At 41.9% G+C, this 24,811-nt stretch overlaps 1 protein-coding gene across 1 annotated transcript in view; it reads right to left on the bottom strand.

Annotated features, from left to right (window-relative positions):
- GCN1 (GCN1 activator of EIF2AK4) overlaps positions 1-24,811 on the bottom strand; it is a 108,273-nt gene that overhangs the window by 27,172 nt on the left and 56,290 nt on the right. The window contains exons 28-30 of the mRNA XM_089655594.1: positions 24,474-24,617; positions 24,220-24,347; positions 12,692-12,881 (exon numbers count right to left, since the gene is read on the bottom strand). Coding sequence (XP_089511720.1) covers positions 12,692-12,881; positions 24,220-24,347; positions 24,474-24,617 — 462 coding nt within the window. The remainder of the gene's footprint in view (positions 1-12,691; positions 12,882-24,219; positions 24,348-24,473; positions 24,618-24,811) is intronic.

Genomic DNA, 24,811 nt, shown 5'->3' with positions numbered 1-24,811 from the left:
GAGGATACCCCAAAAAAGAGACGGGTATAAAAGGTCAGGGCATTTATAACCTGAGTGACGTTGAGCTGACTAAGGAGGAGCTTAACCTACTGGATAAAGGGTTAAAATATACCCCTGCTACACAGATGAATAAATTTAATACTTATGTGGATGTACATAAATTTATTAGACAAATATCCCTCAAAAAGTACTTTTTTAACAGACCAAGTTTAGGGAACCAGCCTGCTTTGGGCGTGGTCCATTCTAATTTAAAAAATGCATCCACTTTCAACCCCCCACCACAATCACATTCCTACTTGAACGTTTTCAAGGAGAAAGTCCTTAAAGATTTAGATAATATGCCTGTAAAACGGGCGTATGATAATTCCAGTGACAGACTGGCCATAAAAACTCTCTTGGAGAAGAATGATCTAGTGATCAGGCCAGCTGACAAGGGTGGTGGAGTGGTGGTTTGGAAGAAGGCTGACTATATGGGTGAGGTCAGCAAGTTGTTGTCGGATGACTCCACCTATAGACTACTCCCCAGCGATCCTCTCAGTGGCTATAAGAAGTCTCTTCTAGCCATCATCCAGAAAGGTTTTGTGGATGGAATCATAAATAAGAAGGAGAAGGCTTTTCTGTGCCCTGTGGCTCCAAAACTTCCCATATTGTATATCCTCCCAAAAGTACATAAAGACCCGGTACATCCTCCAGGTCGACCAATCATCAGTGGGATAGGATCATTACTTTCCAGGATTGGGGAGTACATTGATTTCCACCTGCAACCATTAGTTACTGAAACTCCCTCATACCTTAGAGACACCAAGCAGGTCCTTAATGAAGTTAACACAATACGTGTATCACCAGATATGTTTCTGGTTACAGCTGATGTCAGTTCCTTATATACCAGCATCAATCACGCAGATGGCATGGAAGCTACTGACTTTTATCTAACCAATTGCAGTCGTTTATCGGGAATGCAGAGGAGCTTCATTCTGGACCTGTTGCATTTTTCTATGTGTCATAATTATTTTTGGTATAACCAATCTTATTATCTACAGGTCAAGGGTGTTGCGATGGGGGCAAAGTTTGCCCCTAGCCTAGCCAACCTCTTCATGTCCAGATGGGAGGAGGATGTCATCTATGCCAGAGATTGGCCGGAGCTTGTATTATACAGGCGTTACATTGATGACATCCTCCTCCTCTGGAATGGAGAGGAAAGTGCCCTTAATAATTTCTTTACAACGCTGAATAATAACACCCTAAACATTCATCTGACATATGCTTATAGTCAACAACAAATAAATTTTTTGGACCTTACGCTTAAGAAGAATAACGAGAGGTTAGTTACTGAGTCCTTCTTTAAGGGATCCGACCGTAACAGCTATATTCCTGTAAGTAGCTGTCACCATCCAAATTGGCTGAGAAACATCCCGAAAGGCCAATTCACTCGGATAAGACGTAACTGCACAGATCTTGAGACCTATTGGTCCCAAGCGAACATCCTTAAGAATAGATTTCTCGAAAAAGGATATAAAGAACCCGAACTTGATGAGTCCTTGACAAAAGTTGCTGACATGGATAGGAGTGGGATGCTTTCACATAAACCTCATAAGAAAAATGAAAAGGTGTGTCCCTTTGTAACAACTTTCTCAATACAATATAAACAGGTGGGAAAACTTATAAGGAAGAATTGGGATATTTTGAGAATGGACCCTATCCTTTCACAAATATTACCCAACAAGCCTGAAATTATGTTTAGGAGGGCTCCGGCTATGAGAAACCGTATTGCTCCTAATGTTGTAAATCCCCCTTCAAAAATCTCTTTTTTTGGGGATTTAAAGGGATTCTATCCATGCAACAAATGCATCATATGCAGATGTGACAAATCTCGTAAGAGGAAAGTAGATATGTTTACTTCAACATCAACAGGGAAGTCCTACACTATCAGGCAGTGTATAACGTGTAACAGCAAGTATGTTGTCTACCTCCTCAGTTGTCCCTGCAATAAGCAGTATGTGGGGCGGACAACTAGACGCCTAAGGGACCGTCTGCGGGAGCATGTGGCCAACATAAGAAAAGGTTACAGGGATCATTCGTTATCTAATCATTTCAGACGGTTCCATAATAGTGATCCCACTTCTTTAAGGTTTGTGGGTATAGAAATGGTATCACCACATTGGAGGGGACTTCACAAGACCAGAACAGTCTCGCAGGCCGAGACCCGCTGGGTCTACGAATTACGCACCCTTTACCCTCAGGGACATAATGTGGAGGTAGACATAAACTGCTTTATTGCCAACAGCTAGGATATGATGATTCTGTTATTTAGGATAGCGCTGTGTGTTTTTTATCGTAATTTTATTTGATCAGGTTTTTAGTTCGTTTTAATAACCCCATTCTAGGTGTTTGAGTTATGGTTCCGAACTATATAGAAAGTCGGAATTATTGTGATTAGGTTTATATTGGATCGCTTGACCTTTACATATTAGTCTATAATATAAGACGTTGTGATCTAGAATTTGACTATTATCCTTTAAGCCTCTTCAGAATGTGACTGCTTACCGAATGATTTTGGGGCATTCAGAAGTTTTATATGTGCATAATTTTTAGAGTTCAGTTTATCATCATCTTTATTCTTTGTATGATGATACATAAGCCCCTGTTGCCATGGTGTTAGTGATTTCCTGAGAGGGCTCTTGCGGCACTTATTTGGTGCATTCCTCTATATATATATATATATTTCTTACCTGGATTACTCCAGGTTGGGCCTTCCTAATGCTTCCCTTTGGGGTGGGCAGGTATCTGCTTCTATCCATATAATAATAGAGCACCTTAGTGTGAGGTCACTTGTTCGTTTTTCTCTAATGGGTTAATCTTCAGCAGCAGTTTTTTTCTTGCTGCCTATGATCCATGGCAATATGGCGGCGATTGGGTGGCGCATGCGCAGTTTGATACTGCACAGCCGCGATCCACGGCAAGATGGCCGCTGTTCGCGCATGCGCAGTACCGCTTTTCACGATAGAGCGGGATTTTCGCGCATGCGCGATCGGCGTTTAAATGGAAGTCTGGCTGTCACACTGCTAGTGGCGTCCATCCTCTGAAGAAGTGCTTTTTGCACGAAAGGCCTCAGGAGGAGCCAAGTAGCAAGTGTGACTTCCAGACCACTGGGACCAAGAGGAGGTCTGGTGGTCTTTGTTTTTATGCCATTGCCGGGTTAGTACTACTATTTCCTTTCATACCTACCTGTCCGTTATTGGCTTATCCATACACCATTGGCTTATGGTGTATGGATATATGTGTGCATATGACCCAGGCATTATTGCTCCAATAAAGTCTTTTGATAGTACCACACTATTGGCGTTCCCCTTTTTCTTTGACTCTCCTGTTGGAGAGTGCAGATACACATCTTCCATTCCTGGGGTGTCTGGAACCAAAAAAGGGGGATCTCTGTCTTTCTACCTTTGGATCTGGAGATATTGCTACACCCAAGGCAAACGAGAGTGTTGGAGAGGGAGGATCCGTGTGGTCTCTGGAGCTGTATACCTGGCTGGTCTTTTGGAATATATCATACACAGGCGCATTTTAAATGTGCGGTCGGTGAGTGCGCAATCTTGTTATTTTCCAGTCACCTATTGAGGAGAAGACCTGCACATATTTGACTATATTGTCATAAGAAAGACTTTTTATATATATATATATATATTTTACACATTTCATTTTTATACTTTTTCAGCGCTGCACTATATGTATATATTGTCTCTATTATGAGGTTTAGTGATTCCTTGAAGTGTTCCAGCAGCTGGTTTTTCTGAGCGCTCGCTTTATTCATTATTCATACTCAGTAACATATAACAGTTCTTTTACTCAATAAATGTGCTTTAATTACTGTGCTACAAGCAAGAGTCTAACAGACATGTACAAACTTCAGCATGTTTATCTGTAAAATATGAAACTCTTCCATTACATATGCTTTTCTGCACACAGTCTACCATGAAGCACTTCATTAACAGTGACTGCTGAGCAACCAGCACCTGTTGTACAATATAGTATAAATAATGCTGGAGTCAGGAATATGTCATATATATGTCATGTGCCTAACATATGCAATCTCCTTTAGGTAGAGCTCTGCTGTCACAAGGATTTGCTGCCGCCAGTAAACAAAAATGAAACAAATAAGGGTGGTTGAAGGCCTTTCATCACAATGATTCACAGGAAGCTTTGTCTTTTATCAACACATACAAAGCTGAGGGGGAGATAGTGTTGTTATCTGCCCACCTCAATCAATTAGAGGAAGCCTTGTATTTGTTGATATATTACAAGGCTTCCTGTGAATGGCTGAGCAGCACCCAACCTGAATTTTGTACTGGGAACGGGGTGGAAAGTCCCCATCCTGCTGCCAGAACACAGCGCTGTATACTGTATGTAGGTGATCTGTTAGTGAGGCAAATAGTAAACAAGGAGTTAGGCTTCATTGTCTGATTTCTAAAGAGGTAAGTCTGTCAGGCTCTTTACAGAGGGGCTGAGCCTCAATTTTACTGCCCCTTGGCCACCCACCTAAAGTCTAAAATCCAGCTTAAGCAGGCCTTTCACATGCCACCTTCAGCTGCAGAAAATTGAACGTGGAACGTCGAGATGACTATCAAACTTGATTCCATTCAAGTCAATAGTGCTGTGCCACAACCATGAACCAAACCCCATTACAAAAGAATTTGTCAGTAAGGAAGACCTCCTCTCCTTCAGTACAAACCATCCTCCCAGCTCACCCCCTCAGTACATTAGCACCATTATAAACTGCCATTTGGCCTGCAGCCGCTTAGCGGCACACTGAAAAGCGATCATTTTTCAGAGCTTTGGCTAGTGTGAAACAAGCCTAACACTCACTGTAATGCAAACCAAATTCCTGTCCTTTTAACTAGGTGACCATAAGTTGACACCTATGCTGCACATGTGTCATGTTGCTTTCACTCGGTAAAAAGGCAGGAATATGGATGGCATTACCGTGAGTGTTATTAAAGCGAGGTACAGTCTATTTAGAAGTTCCCTGTTACTCCTTTATTCCTACTGGGGAAAAAATCACTTTCTTGCTCTCTCTCCACTCACCTTGAGGGAGCTTCAGTGCTTCCAGTTCAAGAGCCTGTCTACAGGCTTTTCCCCACATCACAACCGCCACTCCATCCCACACCGGTACTGACAGGAAACTCATGAGATTCACATTTACTTGCAGTGATGGACAGTGTACTTTGTGTACCCATTGACTAAGGAGACAGCAGGAGGTGATGCTGCACCACCGCTTGCTGCCTCCTCAGCCAATGGGTAGCTGAAGCTGACTACGTCCTTCCCTCCTGACATCACCCTACACCAGGGGTAGGCAACTTTTTGAGCACAGTGTGCAGAAAAATGTTTTCAAAGAAATTCAGCGTGCCAGATACATTAAAAAAAACTTCACACTCAATCATGAAAAGGCATCTTTATAAAGCAAATTCTGTAAACCACTTGAGTAATAGTAGGAAATCAATACTTTGCACCATCACAACTCAGATTACACCAATTACTGCACCTTCACACCTCAGATCACCCCAATTCCTGCACATACAAAACCCCAGATTACTCCAATTCCTGCACATTCACACCTCTGATCAGCCCAAATTCCTTCACCTTCACACCTCAGGGAAGAGTCGCCTTCAGATCTTAAAGATTTCTGCACCTTCAGAACTTAAATAAGCCCAATTCCTGCACCTTCACACCTCAAATCAGCCCCCATTCCTGCACCTTCACACCTCAAACCAGCCCCCATTCCTGCACCTTCACACCTCAGATCAGCCCCCATTCCTGCACCTTCACACCTCAGATCAGCCCCCATTCCTGCACCTTCACACCTCAGATCAGCCCCCATTCCTGCACCTTCACACCTCAGGGAAGAGTCACCTTCAGATCTTAAAGATTTCTGCACCTTCAGAACTTAAATAAGCCCAATTCCTGCACCTTCACACCTCAAATCAGCCCCCATTCCTGCACCTTCACACCTCAGATCAGCCCCCATTCCTGCAGCTTCACACCTCAGATCAGTCCCCATTCCTGCACCTTCACACCTCACATTACCCCAATTCCTGCACCTTCAGACCTCGGATTAGCCCCAATTCCCATACCTTTACACCTCAGATCCCCTCAATTCCTGCACCTTCACAACACTCAAAAGGCAAAACAGCTAGCCGCTCACAGGTGTCAAAAACAGCAGTAAGAATAAGCAGATTCCTGCTCCTGCCATTTGCATCATGCCTAAAAGCTCATGCGAATGTAGCCTTAGAACAGAGTTTGGAAACTAGTAACCAAGCCCTGTTATAAAGTGTAGTTCCCTTTAAAACATCTAAAGTAGTGGTTGCAAAGCCAGTTATAAAGCATTCCTCACAAAACCATATATGAAGGAGTACTGACAAAGCCAGTTATCAAGCAATACCCACAAAGCAATTATCAAGCAATACTCACAAAGCCAATTATCAAGCAATACTCCCAAAGCCAGATATAAAGGACTACTCAAAATGCCAGTGTAATGCTTAATAACCGACTTTGTGAGTAATGCTTTATAGCTGGCTCTGTGAGTACTGCAAAACCAGTTATAAAGTATTACACACAAAGCCAGTTATAAAGCATTAATCAAAAAAAACTATTCTAAAGAATTACTCACAAGCCAGTTACAAAGCATTACTCACAAGCCAGTTACAAAGCATTACTCACAAGCCAGTTACAAAGCATTACTCACAAGCCAGTTATTAAGCAAAACTCCTTCATAACTAGCTTTGTGAGTAACGCTTTAAAGTTGGCTTTGTGAGTAATGCCTAATAACTGGCTTTGTTACTGAAAAGGCTAAATATTAAGCAAAACTTCTTCATAATTGGCTTTGTGAGCAACGCTTTCAAACTGGCTTTGTGAGCAATGCTTTCAAACTGGCTTTGTGAGCAACGCTTTTAAACTGGCTTTGTGAGTAACACCTTAAAACTGGCTTTGTGAGTAATGCATAATAACTGGCTTTGTTACTGAAAAGCTAAATATTAAGAAAAACTTCTTCATAATTGGCTTTGTGAGCAACGCTTTCAAACTGGCTTTGTGAGCAACGCTTTCAAACTGGCTTTGTGAGCAACGCTTTCAAACTGGCTTTGTGAGCAACATTTTTAAACTGGCTTTGTGAGCAACGCTTTTAAACTGGCTTTGTGAGCAACGCTTTTAAACTGGCTTTGTGAGTAACACCTTAAAACTGGCTTTGTGAGTAATGCATAATAACTGGCTTTGTTACTGAAAAGCTAAATATTAAGAAAAACTTCTTCATAATTGGCTTTGTGAGCAACGCTTTCAAACTGGCTTTGTGAGCAACGCTTTCAAACTGGCTTTGTGAGCAACATTTTTAAACTGGCTTTGTGAGCAACGCTTTTAAACTGGCTTTGTGAGCAACGCTTTTAAACTGGCTTTGTGAGCAACGCTTTTAAACTGGCTTTGTGAGCAACGCTTTCAAAATGGGTGAACTACTTAGTAACTGGCTTTCTGTGTACTGCTTAGTAACTGGCTGTGTGTACTGCTTAGTAACTGGCTTTTTGAGTAATGCAAAGCCAGTTATAAACCATGACTTATAGAGCCAGTCATAAAAGAGTTTTTCTGAATAACTGGCTTTGTGAGTAATGCTTAATAACTGGCTTTTTGACTACTGAAAAGCTAAATATTAAATTTTACTCACAAAGCCAGATATTAAGTATTACTCACAAGCCAAGTTATAAAGGATTACTCACACAATCAGTTATAAAGGATTACTCACACAGCCAAATATTCAGCAAAAATCCTTAATAACTGGCTCTGTGAGTAATGTTTTATAACTGGCTCTGTAATGCTTTATAACTGGCTTTGTCAGTACTGCAAAGCCAGTTATAAACCATTACTCAAAGAGCCAGTTATTAAGAATTTTTGAGGACTACTTTTAGTAGTGCTTACAAAGCCTGCGAAATATCTCATGTACATATGGCTGGTGCACAATGATTAGAAAAGCCTGGACAAGAGCTGGCTGATTAGAAGACTGCTGTAGTCACAAAGGAGAAAGTAAAATGAATTACCATTAACAAAAATAGCACTCTCTGGTCCTGGAGCATCCGATCCGACCCCTCCACTGCGCAGATTAAGAAGAACTCAACCTACACCAGCGGGAAAAGAAGTGGGCGTGCCCAGCTGTAAAGTTTCCCCTATATGTGGCCACAGCACCTTGTCGGCTTTCATGTGTGGGAGGCGGGTCTCAGACCCTGCCTCCCACACATGAAAACCATCAAGGTACTGCAGTGCAGCCATATGTAGGGAAAGCAGTGCGGCTAGTGCAAGCCCACTTATGTGCTAAGTGCCAACAAGGGTGGCCGGAGGTTGCCGACCCCTGCCCTACACTCCCCCGAGTCCCGGCCTGTTGGCATAGTAAACTAACAGACTGAGACTGACATGTCACTGACATATGCTCTGGGGGGGTTGGAACCCCCCTTGACCACCCCCCCTTATTTACACCTCTGCTTGTATGTCCTGAGTTCTGAAGAGAAAAAGGAAGGGTGCCAAGACCTTTACGAACACCCTGTGAGAAGGAGAGGATAGGCCAAAGCGCAGTGTGACAAAACTATAATTGGCTGTCTGAAACAGCAAAGTGCAGAAGTTGTGAAAATTCAGAAAATAAACAAAACTAGTTATGGGATCAAGACCACACCATCACAGAACTGGGTCTCCATAAAAACTTATCCCAAGTTTTTATAGAGACCCAGTTCTGCGATTGTGTGGTATTGAACCCATAACTAGTTTTGTTTATATTTTAATTAAATTGTTTTTGTTAGGGGCTCCCAGCTGCTGTAATTGTTCCGTAACTGCACGGTGTAGAAATACAGGGTCATGTTGATTATTCACGGTCTTAATTCAGTTAGACATACAGAAATAGCAGCGACAGCTGGTTGCAGGACTGCACCTGCCGGCTGAGGCTCCATGCACACTAGCATTTTTTTAAGCTCCTATGGGCTGTTATTTTTCTTTCTGCTCCTAGAAGCTAAATACTGTTATCCTATATGTCCATGCACACGACTTTGGGCTATTGGCAGAAAAAAAAAATAGTTTCTGTAGAGTTTTTTGGAGTGTTTTTCTGCAGGAAAAAAAAGCGCTACTAAAACGCTCCTAAAAAATTTTTTCCCCCTCAACATGCACTGTAAAAATGCTAACGCTCCTAAATGCTACTAAAAAACGCTATTACCAGCATTTTTTATCCAGCGGTTTTTGAGCTTAAAGAAAAACACTAGTGTACATGGAGCCTTAAAAAGAATTTTTATGAGCATTTGAAAGATTCTGCTGATAGAAAATTTGAAAGAAGGAACATCCTCAGTAAGTACACTGAGATGTTTACTTAGGACAGAGGACAGCAAGCTCAACTACAGGAATAGCTCACTTCTTAAAACTCTGTTTTCACTGGATAGAGTTGAAGTGGTACTAAAGCCAAAATGTTTTTAACCTTTATGCATTCCTTGCATTAGAGGTAAAAAATGTTTTATAGCTTTCGGTTATCCCCCCTTCCCTGTGTGAAGAGGAAGAGAGGGGAGAAGAGATCTAGTGAAGTGCACGGCTGCATTTCTTCCCTCTCTTCCTCTTCACACAGGGACGTTGGCATCAGAAAGGAACCACTGGCTCTTGCTGCTGACAATCAAATGCAGTGAGGAGGAAGGAATGGTGGGGCAAAGCCCCAAGGTATGGTTCCGTAGACACACACAGCTTGAGAGCAAGCATGCGGTGTGTGCCCCCATAGTGAGCGGCCTGCTATGGGGGCACACAAAGAAGAGGAGGAGCCAAGATCACCAGCCAGGAAACCCCGGAACAGAACGTTCAGGGCCAATCTATACATTAACATTGCACAGAGTGGGTAAGTATAACATGTTTATTATTTTAATTAGAACTTTCAGCAAAGATTTTTGGAGGAATGAAAATCAGGAATTACTCAATCATTACTAATTGCACATTCTATCTGTTCATGAACAGGGAATGTTTTGCAAATTTTTGTAGATCTCTTTGTGCCCAAGGGGGCATGGTGAGACAGAGGTCAGTCAATTTGTACAATGCCAACATTTTTGAGAACAAAGCTAAAGAGCTTATCAACATTAATCATCATGTTGTGTGAAGCTCCCTCTTCAATAGAGAGGTAATGTGGGAGAGAGAAATTTTTTGCATCTTCTTCCAACACTGCCTCAACATCCTCTTCATTCCCTTCTGATTATTAGTCCTGTAGGATCAGAGTCTGACTCCAGTTGAGAAACAGGAGTAGAAGAGGCAGGGTGTTTCTGAGCTCTGGACAATGATGGCTGTATTAAGGCCATAATCTGTCCAAGGGATTATGACATAGATGCAAAAAATTATACTTTTTTAAAGTAGGCAGTTTGCTGTGGGCTTAAAAACAAACTAGAATCAGATGTCGACACCGGTGTTAAACTGGGTCCTGCTCCGATGCAAGGAATGCATCGCCATTGTTAGGCTGAGTGTTGCAAGAGCCTTCGGCAGTGCGAATATTCACTTGCTGTTTAGAATTGACTCTCTTTCAACTGGTCTCCGCCATTACTACAAGTGAGAGTATTTCCCTCGGAGTATTCATGGAGTACAGTGTGGGAGGTAGTGCAAGTGTGTCAGGAAGAAGTACATGATAACCCAGGTGTAGAGTGTCCTGAAAAAATCCTTGTGGTCAAAGGGAATGAGTACTTTACAAAGGCCCTTGGTGAAAGTCATATTAAAAAGTATACTACTAGCTATGCGATGTAACATTTGGTCATCCACTGTAGACTGGGCTAAAACTGGTTACATTTTAGAGCAGAGTTTGAAAAGTTTGCACTGTAAAGTGAATACATTCCAAACGTAGCTTCGATTTTACAGTAATGGTCAAAGATACAGGGTGACCCTGTCTTAACCTTTTCACAAGGCTGGACTACATATAAACCCCAAAGGGGTCTTCAGGGACTTGGTTCCATAGTGATGGACCGCGGCCCGAAACCTGTATAGCACCCTGTGGCTGACTCAAGGTGTTGAACCAAGTGCCAAGGTGAGTGCCCCATACAGGACCAGTGCTTGAAGCAACATTACACACAGTTCCCAATGTGTGGGGTCCAGGTGCCAAGGTTTTACTGTAGTTGCACTGATACTGCCAATATTTTGGCATCTTCTTGCCATATCAAACCAAAATGTAATTATTTACCCAAACTAGAGATGGGAAGGCCTGGAAAAAAAATGGAAACATTTGAAAAAAAAACCCTTTCAAAGCCATTTTTTTTAAATAAAATTTGGAAAAAAATTTAAAAAAGTGTGGAACACGTTCTTTTAAAATAACTAATATCCAATAACATGGTATTCAAACTAAACAAGAAGACCTTAATGAAAGATTCTGAGATTTTATGTAAATGTTCTCTCAGCTAAAGACCAGCAAATCCTGGAATTCAATTCAAGTAACTCTACTTCTCAATGCAGTTCTCTGACAAGGGAAATGTGCATTTCTGCCACTAGGAGGCACTGCAGGGAGAGGCACCAATTTAGCTTGCACTTCTGGCCCCACCATACTGTTTTCTCCTGGCCCCCCTATACTGTTCCCTCCTGGCTATAAAAATAATTGATGTTATATCTACAGCTTGCTGATCACATCAATGTTTTGTGAGCTGTACATACAAAAATAATTTCAGGGATTCCCTGAGAGCTCAGACTTTTTGCTAGGGGTTCCTCAAATGGTAAAAAAAAACCTGATCTAGAGTTTGGAAACATTCCTACAGTGCAATTTCTGTTGATAACAAAGCTGCAGTTTGCAGTGTAACAAAATGACTTTCAATTTTTATTACTACTCCACATTGAATTTTTAATTTCTCCAAAAATTTTTATTTTTTTCCACGAAAAAAAGGTTTTTGTTTTTTTTCCATGGCTTCAAAATTTCCGGATATTTTACATCTGTAACACCAACCGCAAAAAATTTAGAGAGCGAATGAAGAAGGGTCATCCTTCAGCAAACAGACAGTAGTATTTTGATGAAAGTGAACTATTCAGAAAAAAAACTGCTTGCAAAACAATAAAGATCTTCATCAGGTAGCTACATGGTAGACATTGTATGATTTGGTATGTAGACCTTATTTAAAAAAAACGCAAAAAAACATCTTTAACAGTAGCAGAGTACCATTAGGCTACTTTCACACTGATGAGCCGCAAAAACGCATAGGTGTTTTTACCACGCCTTCTGAAAGTTTTATAAAGGACATGTGATTTAAAAACTGCACCAAAAATGCTTCTCAGAGGCGTTTGTGAGGCACTTTTCAAGCGTTTTCCATTTATTTTCATGGGAAGAGGCATTTTTGGGGTGTTTTTTTTTTTAACTCACCAAACATGCCCCAAAGATGCTGCAAGCAGTTGTTACACCACAACGCCTCAGTGTGAAAACATACATAGATATACATTCACATACATAGGGAAGCATTTTTCTTGAGCTTTTCAGGCACATTTTTAAAACGCAAAAACGCTTCAAAAACTCCTCAGTGCGAAAGTGTCTTAAGGTACTTTTCTTCTAGTCAGATAAGTTTATTTGCTTTGTTTTAACTCTGTATATACTTTACATGAACTCAGGAGTACAAGTTTTTTTCCCCCCTGTAATTATTCCTTTATTTTGTAAACCGGTGCAATAAAGATTTACTTCACAACTTACGTAAAGCTTCTCATGGTACAATTCCACCAGTTTTTTCAGGACCTCTGTGGCTTGATTTCGATATTCTGCCACAGCATGAGAGAGTGCTGCAGCCCCTGCCTGCCTCACTGCTTCTTCATGATGAATAACATCTTTAATAAGCAAAGGACATAGGTCTGGTTGCAATTCCAAGTCAAGCGATTCCCAAAACCTGTGATGATACAGGGAATAAAAAAAAAAAAATAAAAAAAGCACAAAACATCAATAACAGGGTCATGTTGGATGAATCAGAACATTTCTCAGAAATATACACAACAGTGTTTTGCAAATCTGCCCTCTTTTTAACAATCATTTACACACACACACACCAAAAATTCAAGGGTGGAGAATTTACAGTATGAGCAATACTATTCGGCTGTGTCTCTTCACAAAGTTTTAATGGTGGGTACAGCCTTCAGACAGGTTAAAGAGAACTGCAGTTTTGTTTTTTTTTAATTAAAAATCCAGCCGTAAATACATGTGACATGTCTCAAGAGGTTGAGGGGGGGTTCAAGAATTGAGAAAGTGGGAGCATGTACCTGTCAATGGAAAGGTACCTGTTTCCCCCTAAAGAAAAAAAACTTCAAAATATGCTGGGGGGGAGCAAATAATAATCAAGTAGTGGTATTATTTTATGCTGTTGAACACTGCAGGTTGTTGATTGCAGAAGAGACATGTAAGGTTTCTCCTGCAAAAAAATATACTTACCTGCCGGTCCCCTGGCATGTAAACTTAGCTGTAAACTGGCCCTATCCCAACTATGCCGCAACAATGGAAAGGATTGACGTCATCCTGGTCCGGCCAATAAATATGGCCAAAAATAACACAAAGGAGAAAATGCCAGTGCCAGCAAGGGACGCAACCGTTGGGGGAAAGGTGAGTATATTAGCTGCCTATAGTTCTGTTTTAAAATTAGTTGAGAAGAAAGTAGAATGACTATAACTCTATCCTACTCTACAAGTTCTTACATTTTTAGCTAGCAATACAGAGTAACACAAGAACAAAGGGGAGGGTGGCCTGAGTCCCGCACTGTACTTCCAAATGTGGAATTTACAGATAAGTCAAAATTCACAGAAACCGAACTGTGACAACAGGCCCAACAAACATAAGGGTTCACATGACAAAGCTATGTAACAGAGGCTTGATGGCTAACAATGATAGATCTTAAGGCAGGATGCTTCAAAATCCCTATAAGTGTATATTAATTGGTGTGAAAGTTATAGCTTCTACAAACTATGGTATATATGCTGGAATTTACATAGCTTTTGAACAGCTCTGATTTTCTGACTGCCTATCACACCTCCTCAGGTGCTAAAATGCCAGGAAAGTACAAACACCCTAAAAAAGGACCCCTTTTTGGAAAATAGATACACAAAGGTATTTGCTGAGGCATGTTGAGTCCATGGAAGATTTTTTTTTACCATACGTTTTTGGAAAAATGACAAAAAAAAAATGTCCTTTTTTTTATTACACAAAGTTTTCCTTTTAATGAGAGACTTCTCCTACGTGTCATAGGCATATGTAAAATTACAACCCAAAAACGCATTCTGCTATTTGGGGATACAACACGTGAGAGACATTTTGGCAGCCTAGCCACGTGCAGGGGCCCAAAATTCAATGAGCACCTTCACAGGCTTTCAAGAGACGTTAACTATGCAATTTACCCTAAAATGCCAGGACAGTATAAAAAACCCCAAATAACCCCTTTTGGGAAAGTGAATACTCCAAGGTATTTGCTGAGAGGCATGTTAAGTTTTTTGGAAGATTGTAATTTTTGCCACAACTTTTTGGAATATGAAAAACTTTTTTTTTTTTTTTTACCCAAAGTGGTCGTTTTACTGAGATATTTCTCAACACACATAATGAGTATACATGGCATCTGAAAAATGTCTCTCATGCAGCCGGCTAACAGCATCTGGATTTGTGCTTTGGACTACAACGCCTTCTGGATACAAAACGGCTGATATGATCACTTCCTGAATTCACTGTGTGTGGGTACAGTAAATGACAGGATGAATACATCACATTTGTCCTTCCATTTTACTGCTCATAGATCTTTATTCCACAAACAGGCTTTTTCCCCCTTTCTAAGTGCGGTGTTAACGGCTGTCAGGGGAAGCCCTGCAATTAGGTCATATGGCACCACAGTGGCCAATTTTTTGAAGGAACAAACGTCTAAAAAAGTGGCACACTTAAAATTCAAAAACGTCCAAACGTTTTTGAATTTTAAGCTATTACTATGTAGTGTGATGACCATTAAAATCCCCTTCTATTGCTTTGATTTTCCAAGTACAAATGGTGTCTCACAGAGAACAAGGTTGACAAAAAGTCCCATACTATCTTACCATTGCTCCCCATGTAGTCTGGGCATCTGGGGGGCTCCACTTTTCCCTCAAATTCTAATGCGACATGTATAGCCTATGGCCCTCTCACAGAGCTTATACATTCCGACCCCATATCTCACAAACTTGCTGGGCAGATATTGCTTGATTGCAAGCCTGCCAGTAAAATGTACAAGGAATGGGTCTATACGTATGTTTTGTTGTAGTCAGGATCACACCAGAGACAACAGAGGTTATTGTCACTGAAATGCATAAAACCTATTATCTCATATCTTTTCATGGCCTGGCCATTCAGCAGAGAACATGGATATAGGATGAGTTGGGTTTCTGTGGACCAACACAGCTCAAAAATGTCAAGGGGCATTGTTAAATTGGATGTTTCCACCTGAACTCCGGGCTGTGCTGTGAATGGGGGGAATACCAAGTGCTGATGAAGAATCTGGGGGCATCCAATTAGGGTTTGCAAGCACCTCTGGAAGGCTACTATAAATAATGCAGTGCTGGTGTCTAAAAGGTCAGGAAGTACTATGTTGCTGGTGCTTTCCAGATCACCAAAAAGTAATGCAGCGCTAGTACTTGCACCCTGCTGCATCTAACCATAATCATATTTCTAGCACTTCAGCAACTTAGGGCTGGGTATGCCTGAATTTAGCAGGGACCTTTTCACCATCATCTGAGCTAGCTGTCAGGGTGCTGCTGCTTTCTACAGGTTCTATACTATTCTGAGCCTGATTCAGATAGTGAGGCCTCACCTTCACTCTAATCTATCATTGTCATAGTCCTGTACGCCTCCTCACTAGTGTACCTTTTTTTGGACATTTTGGGCACTGATGTTACAGGTACCTAGTGGCAATTATAGGAAAAAAAAAGAGTTCCTGACCAGCAATCAGGGACTGCTTGTGCGCTAGAAATACATTTTACGGACAGCAGAGATCAGGCCTAAACTAAAACGCATGTGCTGGCAGTGATCGGGGCTGATCCTGCTAACACTGCATTTTTGGAGACACTAGTATAGTATAGTAGATCATGACCAGGATACTGATCCGGACAAACACTATACCATACTAGTAATATACTAGTGTCTACTAGTATACACAATACTAGTAACGGCAGTGATGAGCAACTTATAGTGTGACTATGAGAGTGTGGTGGGCAATTAGGGACTGTACACTGTACTAATGACACTGGCTGGGTGGCAGGGGTGATCAGGAGGGCAATCCAGGAGTTAAAGGTGTGCCTGGCAAGTGTATGTGTGCCGATTTTTCTCACAGACTCTCTGGCTTTTCTCCCTGATCTCAGCTCTAAATGGTAAGTGAAATCAGGGACAAGAACTAGCGAGATCTGTGTGCTGTGGTTGGCCACAGCTATCAGCAGGTTCAAAGCTAAAATTATTGGCTGTGAGCCTGCTGCTAACAAACTCATGCTATGAGCAGCAGAGGGCATGCGCGTATAAACCCGAAGTTCCCCGCGATGTATGGGTACATTGTGGGGGAACAACATAGTAACTAGCCAAAAGTAAAAGTACTACTGCTGGTCAGTAAGTAGTTAAAAAGGGACTGCATGGAAATGCTGTTTTACGATTCAAATAATTTTTTTATATTTTTATCCTTTCACATATGATTATGTCTTGATTAATATAAGTTTACAGACACTCATATTTGTAGTTTTGAGAATGAACATAGAATTTGCTTCTGTGATTTTGTATAAATAAAATACTGTAAAGCACCTGCAGTTCCAGTTAGAAGACAAACTGATCCCAGGTACAGGTACCTAAAAGTCATGTAAGACAAAGTTGTGAACATGACCCCACAAACCTAATGTCAGATACATCCACAAGAGGTAAAGAAAGTAAAAATAAGCTCTCTTTGCAACTGATGACACCATTGGGATGCTAGGCACAAGAAAAAACAAAGTTACAGTCAGCCACAAAGTAAAGAACATTCACTAATCAACTCCTGCCCAAAATTTGTGTCAATCACAATCACACATTAGCTATTAGGACGTCACACGTCTATATGGATTCAATAACATACCAGCCTAGTAATGCAAGCATGGTGTGCAGTGAATAAATATAACATAAGGGCTCATGAGCAGGGTCTTCCTAACCCTTTTTTTTCCTGAATTGAATTTTAACTGCTGTCTCCCTTTATATTGTAAAGTGTTGCGCAAACTGTTGGCACTCTACAGATCCTGTATTATAATAATAATGATGATGATGCTGGCATTTACAAAAGACAGCAGCACAGACAATTCATGAACAATGGCACAAACATGAGGATGCTGTAAACTTACCAGAGAATTATTTTCTTCAGGCTATTAAGGGGCACAGGAAGTATAACTAAAGGCAAAACTTTGGTTTTGGACAGTGGTGGAAGGTTACAACACTTGTCAGGTTTTTATTACTATTGGTGTCCCCATTAAGGAGATTCACCCTCTCTATTTGTCATATATACAGCTATAACTGAAAGCAAAATAAAATATTTTTTGGGTTGTCACCAGAATAGTAACACAGGAGAAATTTTCCAAATAATTATTAGGTATTATATTGTGCTTGTGTGCACTAAAATTAAAGTGTACTTTTCCTGAAAATTTGTGTTTGATAAACCACTACGTAAATATCGTGTGACATGAAACATTACAATAAGCACCATTTTATTCTCCCGAGCCTTTGCTTTCAGGAAATACAGAATAAGTGGACGTTCTAAGTAATTTTCTAGTTAAGAAAATGCTGAATTTTATATGTATGTTAGAAGCGTCAGAATCGCTTGGACAGCAAGTGGTTAAGAGGGCACACAAAGTCTTAAAAAATAAAGTTCCTTTCTTAACATGTTACACATTACACCCATATTTAAGGTGTAATATGTTCAACATCAGACCCCTCTCCCCCATTCCCCTCCCCCCCTTTATGGCAGCAGTCCGGGGATTTTCTCCCCGTACTTGCTGCCATAATTCAAAGAGTGCGGCCGTGTGGTGCCCCACCAACACCGCCATGTCATTGATTCACAGATCCCTTTGAAGCAATGAACTGCAAGTACCGACAGCCAAAGTTCTCGCTGTGGTAGTTAAATGATTCTTCCTGCCAGTGCAAAACTGCCCGCCTGTACGATGTACAAGCAGACAGGTTACACTGACAGTCTGCAGGAGACCTGCATGGCAATGCTTTCCAGGCCCCTAAAACAAAAAATAGTAAATGCACATTTTTTACCTGCAAACAAAAAATGTGCATTTATTATTTTCTGTTAAAAGGTAAACTTATCCTTTAAATTTTTTGGGTTGTCCAAAATCAAGACAAATGGCTGTTGGGCAACAAAGTAATGTAAACAACAGGAAATCAGGACTGCCAGAGCTGCCTGAAGGACCTTACACCTTAAGCTGGCATCAGATGAGGTTGAAAACATCCACTTAGTAAAACTTAAACTTGTGAAGAGAAGACCAAGTGGTAGCTTTACAAATCAGGAAAAACAGCTGCCTCATACTGAAAAACCCAGTAGGTATCCCAGATCTAGTGAAGTAAGCCATAATAGGAAAGGCAGAAACCTGTTCTTCAAAGTGTATGTTAACCTACAGGTAAACCAAGTACAATGTAGTAACATTGCAAATTACATTGATACCATGAGTGCGTATCAATCCTATGTAATCGAATACTAGAACTAACAATGGATGCTCTGTATATTTTGCTATTTGACTACCGTATTTTTCGCTCCATAAGACGCACCTGACCATAAGACGCACCTAGGTTTTAGAGGCAGAAAACAGGAAAAAAAAATTCTGAACTAATGGACTGCAGACATAGTAGAGATGACCAGAGACTGCGGACAGTACAGGGATGACCAGAGACTGCGGACAGTACAGGGATGACCAGAGACTGCGGACAGTACAGGGATGACCAGTGACTGCGGACAGTACAGGGATGACCAGTGACTGCGGACAGTACAGGGATGACCAGTGACTGCGGACAGTACAGGGATGACCAGTGATTGTGGACAGTACAGGGATGACCAGAGACTGCGGACAGTACAGGGATGACCAGAGACTGCGGACATAGTTCAGGAGATGACCAGAGACTGCGGACAGTACAGGGATGACCAGAGACTGCGGACAGTACAGGGATGACCAGAGACTGCGGACAGTACAGGGATGACCAGTGATTGCGGACAGTACAGGGATGACCAGAGACTGCGGACAGTACAGGGATGACCAGAGACTGCGGACAGTACAGGGATGTCCAGAGACTGCGGACAGTACAGGGATGACCAGAGACTGCGGACAGTACAGGGATGACCAGAGACTGCGGACAGTACAGGGATGACCAGAGACTGCGGACAGTACAGGGATGACCAGAGACTGCGGACAGTACAGGAGATGACCAGAGACTGCGGACACAGTACAGGGATGACCAGAGACTGCGGACACAGTACAGGGATGACCAGAGACTGCGGACAGTACAGGGATGACCAGAGACTGCGGACAGTACAGGGATGACCAGAGACTGCGGACAGTACAGGGATGACCAGAGACTGCGGACAGTACAGGGATGACCAGAGACTGCGGACAGTACAGGGATGACCAGAGACTGCGGACAGTACAGGGATGACCAGAGACTGCGGACAGTACAGGAGATGACTGCTGACCTTTGGGGAGGGAGGGGGAGCGGGTACCTGAAATTGAGAGTTTTTCTTTGATCTTACCTGTTCCTCTATCCAGCCGCGCGCTGTCTACCCGGCTTCTGTAGTGTGGGCGCTCGGTGGACAGCCCGATGCCCAGTGCGCATGCGCGAGAAGCGCTGCGCTTTGTGATTGGTCCGGCGGCTTCTGGGATCTGTCATGTGTCCCAGGTACCGCCTTACCATTCACAAAGAGCACCGCTTCTTGTGCATGCGCACTTGGGACCCGGCTGTCACGCACACTACAGAAGCCGGGAAGACAGCGCGCCGCTGGATAGAGGAACAGGTAAGGTCCCACTGCAGAGCTGAGCGGCCGGCCCGGTATTCTGGCACGGCGGCGGTGAAAATACCGGACCGGCCGCTCTATATTTGCTCCATAAGACGCACTGACATTTTCCCTCCTTTTTTTGGGGGGAAAAAACTGCATCTTATGGAGCGAAAAATACGGTATTGCATATGTTGTATTACTGCATATTTTGTGCACACCAAAAATCAATAAAGATTTGATCAAAAAAGTGTATGTTACCCCAATATTTCATAATCCTGATATTGCTCTCTTGTACCAGATACTTGCATGAAAGTATCATGTTCTCTTGCATTGCTTCCTTTGTGACCTGTTGATCCTGCCCGTCCTCCTGGTTTCCTATTTCAAACTGAGCATGCTAGGCATGGAAGCCCTTCCATCCCAGCACAGTCAAATTTTCTCTTTGCATTCTAATTGGGAGTACAGCCTACCCGTATACCAAGGTTCAAACACCCCCCTTGAACAGCTATTCTCTGTGAAGATCAGTGTAGTGCTGTTTCTCTGCCTCTTGCTGATACACCCCCTGCAGTTTTCACCCTCAGCTCTCTAAGTCCCTTATGCAGCTGACAACAGAAGTCATGTGATCACATATAAAAATAAATACAAAAATAAATACACACACACACTATTGTGCAAGTTTTAGGCAGGTGTGAAGAAATGCTGTAAAGTAAAAAAGCTTTCAAAAATATATTTTTTTGTCATATTGTTTATTTTTATTAATCTAAAAAATACAAAGTGAGCGAACAGAAATCAAATCAATATTTTGTGTGAGTACTCCTTGGCTTCCAGCATCAATTCTTACACTTGCACAAAGTCAGGGATTTTTTTTTTGATTAGTCAGGCGTTTGACTAACCAATTATGCCAAGCAGGTGCTAGTGAGCATCAATTTCATTTGTAGGTTGAAACAGTCATTAACTGAAACAGCAAAAGCTGTTTAAGAGGCTTAGAACTGGGTGATGAACAGCCAAACTCTGATGTTAAGATGAGGTTGCGGAAGAGATTCATGTCACAGGTCATACACCAGGGCAAAACTGAGGACAGCAACAAGACTTGAGGTAGTTATATTGCATCAGTGCAGCCTCTCCCCAAGATTTTAAAGAAGACTGGGGTTTCAAGATGAGCTGATCAAGCTCTTTCGAAGAAGCACAAAGAAACAGACAACCGTGAGGACCATAGATGCAGTGGTTGGCCAAGGAAACATAAAACCAGCAGATGAAAGACACATCATGCTTACGTCCCTTTGACCTCGGAAGATCTTCAGTAGTGCCTTGTACTTGGTCTTAAGCAAAGAGTGAGAGTCCAACAGAACAACCCTTTCTAGTGCAGAATGCAAAACGCTGGTCCTGACCCAGCAGAAGGGAGAGGATATGTTCCACAAAAAGCTCCTAGAGTGAAAGCCACTAGAATTACACCAAGTGAAGTAAGCCTTAAATCTCCCATTATAGACCTTAGGGGAAATAGACTTCCTTGCTTTCAGCGTATCAGAATTACAGGCTCTGCTATGCCCTTGTTCTTTAGAATCTGGACTTCAACAGCCATGCCATTAAAGCTAGCAACCATGAAGCAGGATGGAAAACTGTCCCTTGTTACAGTAGACCCAGATAGCCTGTGACTGTGACTGATGGGTGTGCTGCCTGACTTACCTTGGGAAGAAACCAGCTGTTCATGCGCATTTTATATGCACTTAAGGTGAGTGCATATAAAGGAATACCTTTCACGGATTCACCAGCACTGGATGTCACCTGTTCACGGATTTATTTTTATGGACTTTTTTTTATAACTATTGTTTATCGCAATTGTGTCATTTGATATATGTTCACTATCAGTCACTATTCATTTTATATCACCCAACGTTGACCACTCAGTGTCACGTATACCATCACCACACTTATCAGTATATTAATTACTGCTATATTAATAATCCATGAACTCTCACACTTTAGACTGGTAGCGCTGATCAGAGTGCCTCACTGTCTGCTTTTTAATATGGCTGCTGTTTGTTATATTGCTGCTTCTATTCACCTTATCATCATTTATTATTTATTTATGTATATGCACATGTTTTAGAAGTATTTCATTTGATTCATTCATTACTTTAGCGCTGCACCTTTTATATTTCATTCACTAGTGAGGATACCAAGGGCGGTCCTTTAGTGCCAACAGCTTATACCTTTCTACACACCCATAGCACTCACTGACACTCCATATACAAGTCTCACAGGTTGCATGCTAGAGCTCTTATTGTGTTGAAGTACCACATCCACCTGGTTCAATCCAGAGCAATGTGGATCACCAAAATGACCTCCACCTCGATCCAACAGAGCAGAAGAGGAGGAAGATTAAGAGGAGGAAGATTCAGAGAAGGAAAGCCATAGATCACGGCATACTGATTCCACAGAGCAACTAGAGCATCCACTGTTTCCATTAGGGGATCTCTGCACCTATATACATACCAGTCAGTTTGATGATGATTCTGAAGGAAAGAAGGCCCACATCTGGTGTCCACTCACCTGTGACACCTCCAGGTGTCAGGATCATTCTTCTAGGTCCAGGTGCTGCCAGTCGAGGAAATCTGCCTTTCAATTGTCTACACCTGATATATATATATATATATATACAGCTGGCAAAGCTGGACAATGCAGTTCTGCTCAGGGCAGGATATGCTCAACTTCTCTGCTGAAGCAAAACTTCTGGCTCATCCCCTATGGTTGGTGTAGAAAACCACAGGACTGAATGTCCCTCCAACAGGTTGCTCCAGCGCTGAAAGGAAAGCCAAACTGCCTGAAGCTTCAAAATGTTTAACAGGAAATTAGATTTCTCCAATGACCAAGCCCCTTGCACTGACAGGTTGCCCAGGACTCCTTGCTAATCTGACAGGCTAACACTGATCATGATACAATTCCAAAAGATGGGAAGAAAGGACTTCCCTGATTCCAGAGCCAAATTCCTGAGCCGGCATCTTGAGGACAGTCTGGTCCTCATTGTCAACTGAGTTGGCCTGCCCAGAGAAAAGACTTATTTGTCACAGGATGAAAGACTGTTGTGTTGCAGACGTCTGGAGTGAAACTGGGCAGAGAGAGCTACAAGGAAGGTTACAATCAGCCCCAAGATCTAATGCAGAAGTAGAGAGAGTAAGACGACTTCCAAACTGAAGAGTTTGAACTTGAGACCAAAGAGCATGAAACTTCTCCTGGGGAAGGAACACGATGGCCTGAGAGAAGTCAATTAAAGCAACGATTTCTGAAGTTGCACAATTTATCCAAACCTCTGTAACGTATGGACAGTTAGAGATATGTTGTAGGATGGACCCCTCACCAGATGTTTCCTACACAGGAGGTTATCGAAGTATCCAACAATGAGGATGCAGCAGGTCTGTAATAGGGCTAAGACTGGAGAGGATTAAGGGTAGGGCCACAAACTAATGTAGAGATCCCATGCCGAAGCATAGAAATTCCAGATGCCCTTAAAAGATAAACAGATGAGCACATGCAAGTGAGAAATTTTAATGTCCACAGTAGCTAGAAAGTCTTCTGGTGGAGGAAGGAGATGACAGATCTGGTGGACTCCATCTGGAATTTTTGAACCCGAATGAAAAACATTGAAAGCTCTGAGATCCCCGCCCCCCGGTTTGACAACAATGAACAAGATGAAGTAACACCCCTGGAACCATGCCATTGTAGAGACTGGGACAGTGACAATTTGATCCAGAAGACTTAAGAGAGTTTCAGTAAAGATCTACTATAACGTGCACAGACAGGAAGATGGGAGCTCCTGCTACTACCAGCATCCTTGATATTATCAAGAGCCAGTTCAAAGAGACATTATCACTGGAAGGCCATGTGGATCAAACACGTCTTGCACAAACGTTCTGTAGTCCAGCACTTTAGCCAAAGTGCTCTATGCATATGGACTGACAGGAGGCACATGCGAAAAATAAGATTGGAGACTTCCAGCAAACCATCACAGTTGAAATGTAACGCTTTAGTCATCTGCTCCATGCATAAAAAAGGAATCATAAGTACAGAAGTAAACAGAGTTAGGTGGCAGGTTTGGATGTACGCTTATTCCTTACTGGCTATGCATATTTATTACTGTCCTACGAGTTACGTATCACACAGGATCTTGTGAGGTATTATCCTCTGTTCATTAAAAAAAAAAAAAAAAAAAAAAAAAATGATAAAAAAGGGAAAAACACTTTACCCTTCAGCTTGTCTTTTTATTTCAGCCTCCACATCAAATTTCACCACCCAAAGCCTGTGCAACAAGGCCAATCCGTTTTTATCATCAGTTTCTGGTGTTGGCAAAACCATCTTAAGTTCCATTAGTCCCTAACAGAAGAATGATTTAAATATGAATGGTTATTGTTAACCATGACTGTACAACTTGTTGGACATGAAAGACTATAGATCATGTTATTAACATTGAAAGTTATAAGCTTGTGTAGGATTACTTACCCTCAAGGCAGCATCTCGCACATTTGAGCAAGACGACTGCAAAGCTTGAAGTAAAACATCGACTTCTTCCTGCTCTGCATATGTGCAGCCTTCTCCTCCTCCGCTGCTTGTGCATAATGATGTAAGTGCATTGGAAGCCAAGATCTGCAAATAAAAAAAGACTACTAGAGACCGAAAAGCACTGACTCTGATTGTTCATTGAGATGCACCTGCGTCTCTCTGAAAAATGCTGCACCCATATGGCTATACTGCCTCACTGACAGTAGTCAAAAGGCTTTAGAGGGGACCTGTAACTTTTGAAATATTAAATATCAACTTTTAGGATATTAATTTCAAAC

This window comes from Staurois parvus, unplaced genomic scaffold (assembly GCF_062004578.1).
Source record: "Staurois parvus isolate SC_StPar_1 unplaced genomic scaffold, SC_StPar_1.0 ptg000853l, whole genome shotgun sequence".
Lineage (NCBI taxonomy): Eukaryota > Metazoa > Chordata > Amphibia > Anura > Ranidae > Staurois > Staurois parvus.
This window is presented reverse-complemented; position numbering and strand designations above follow the sequence as displayed.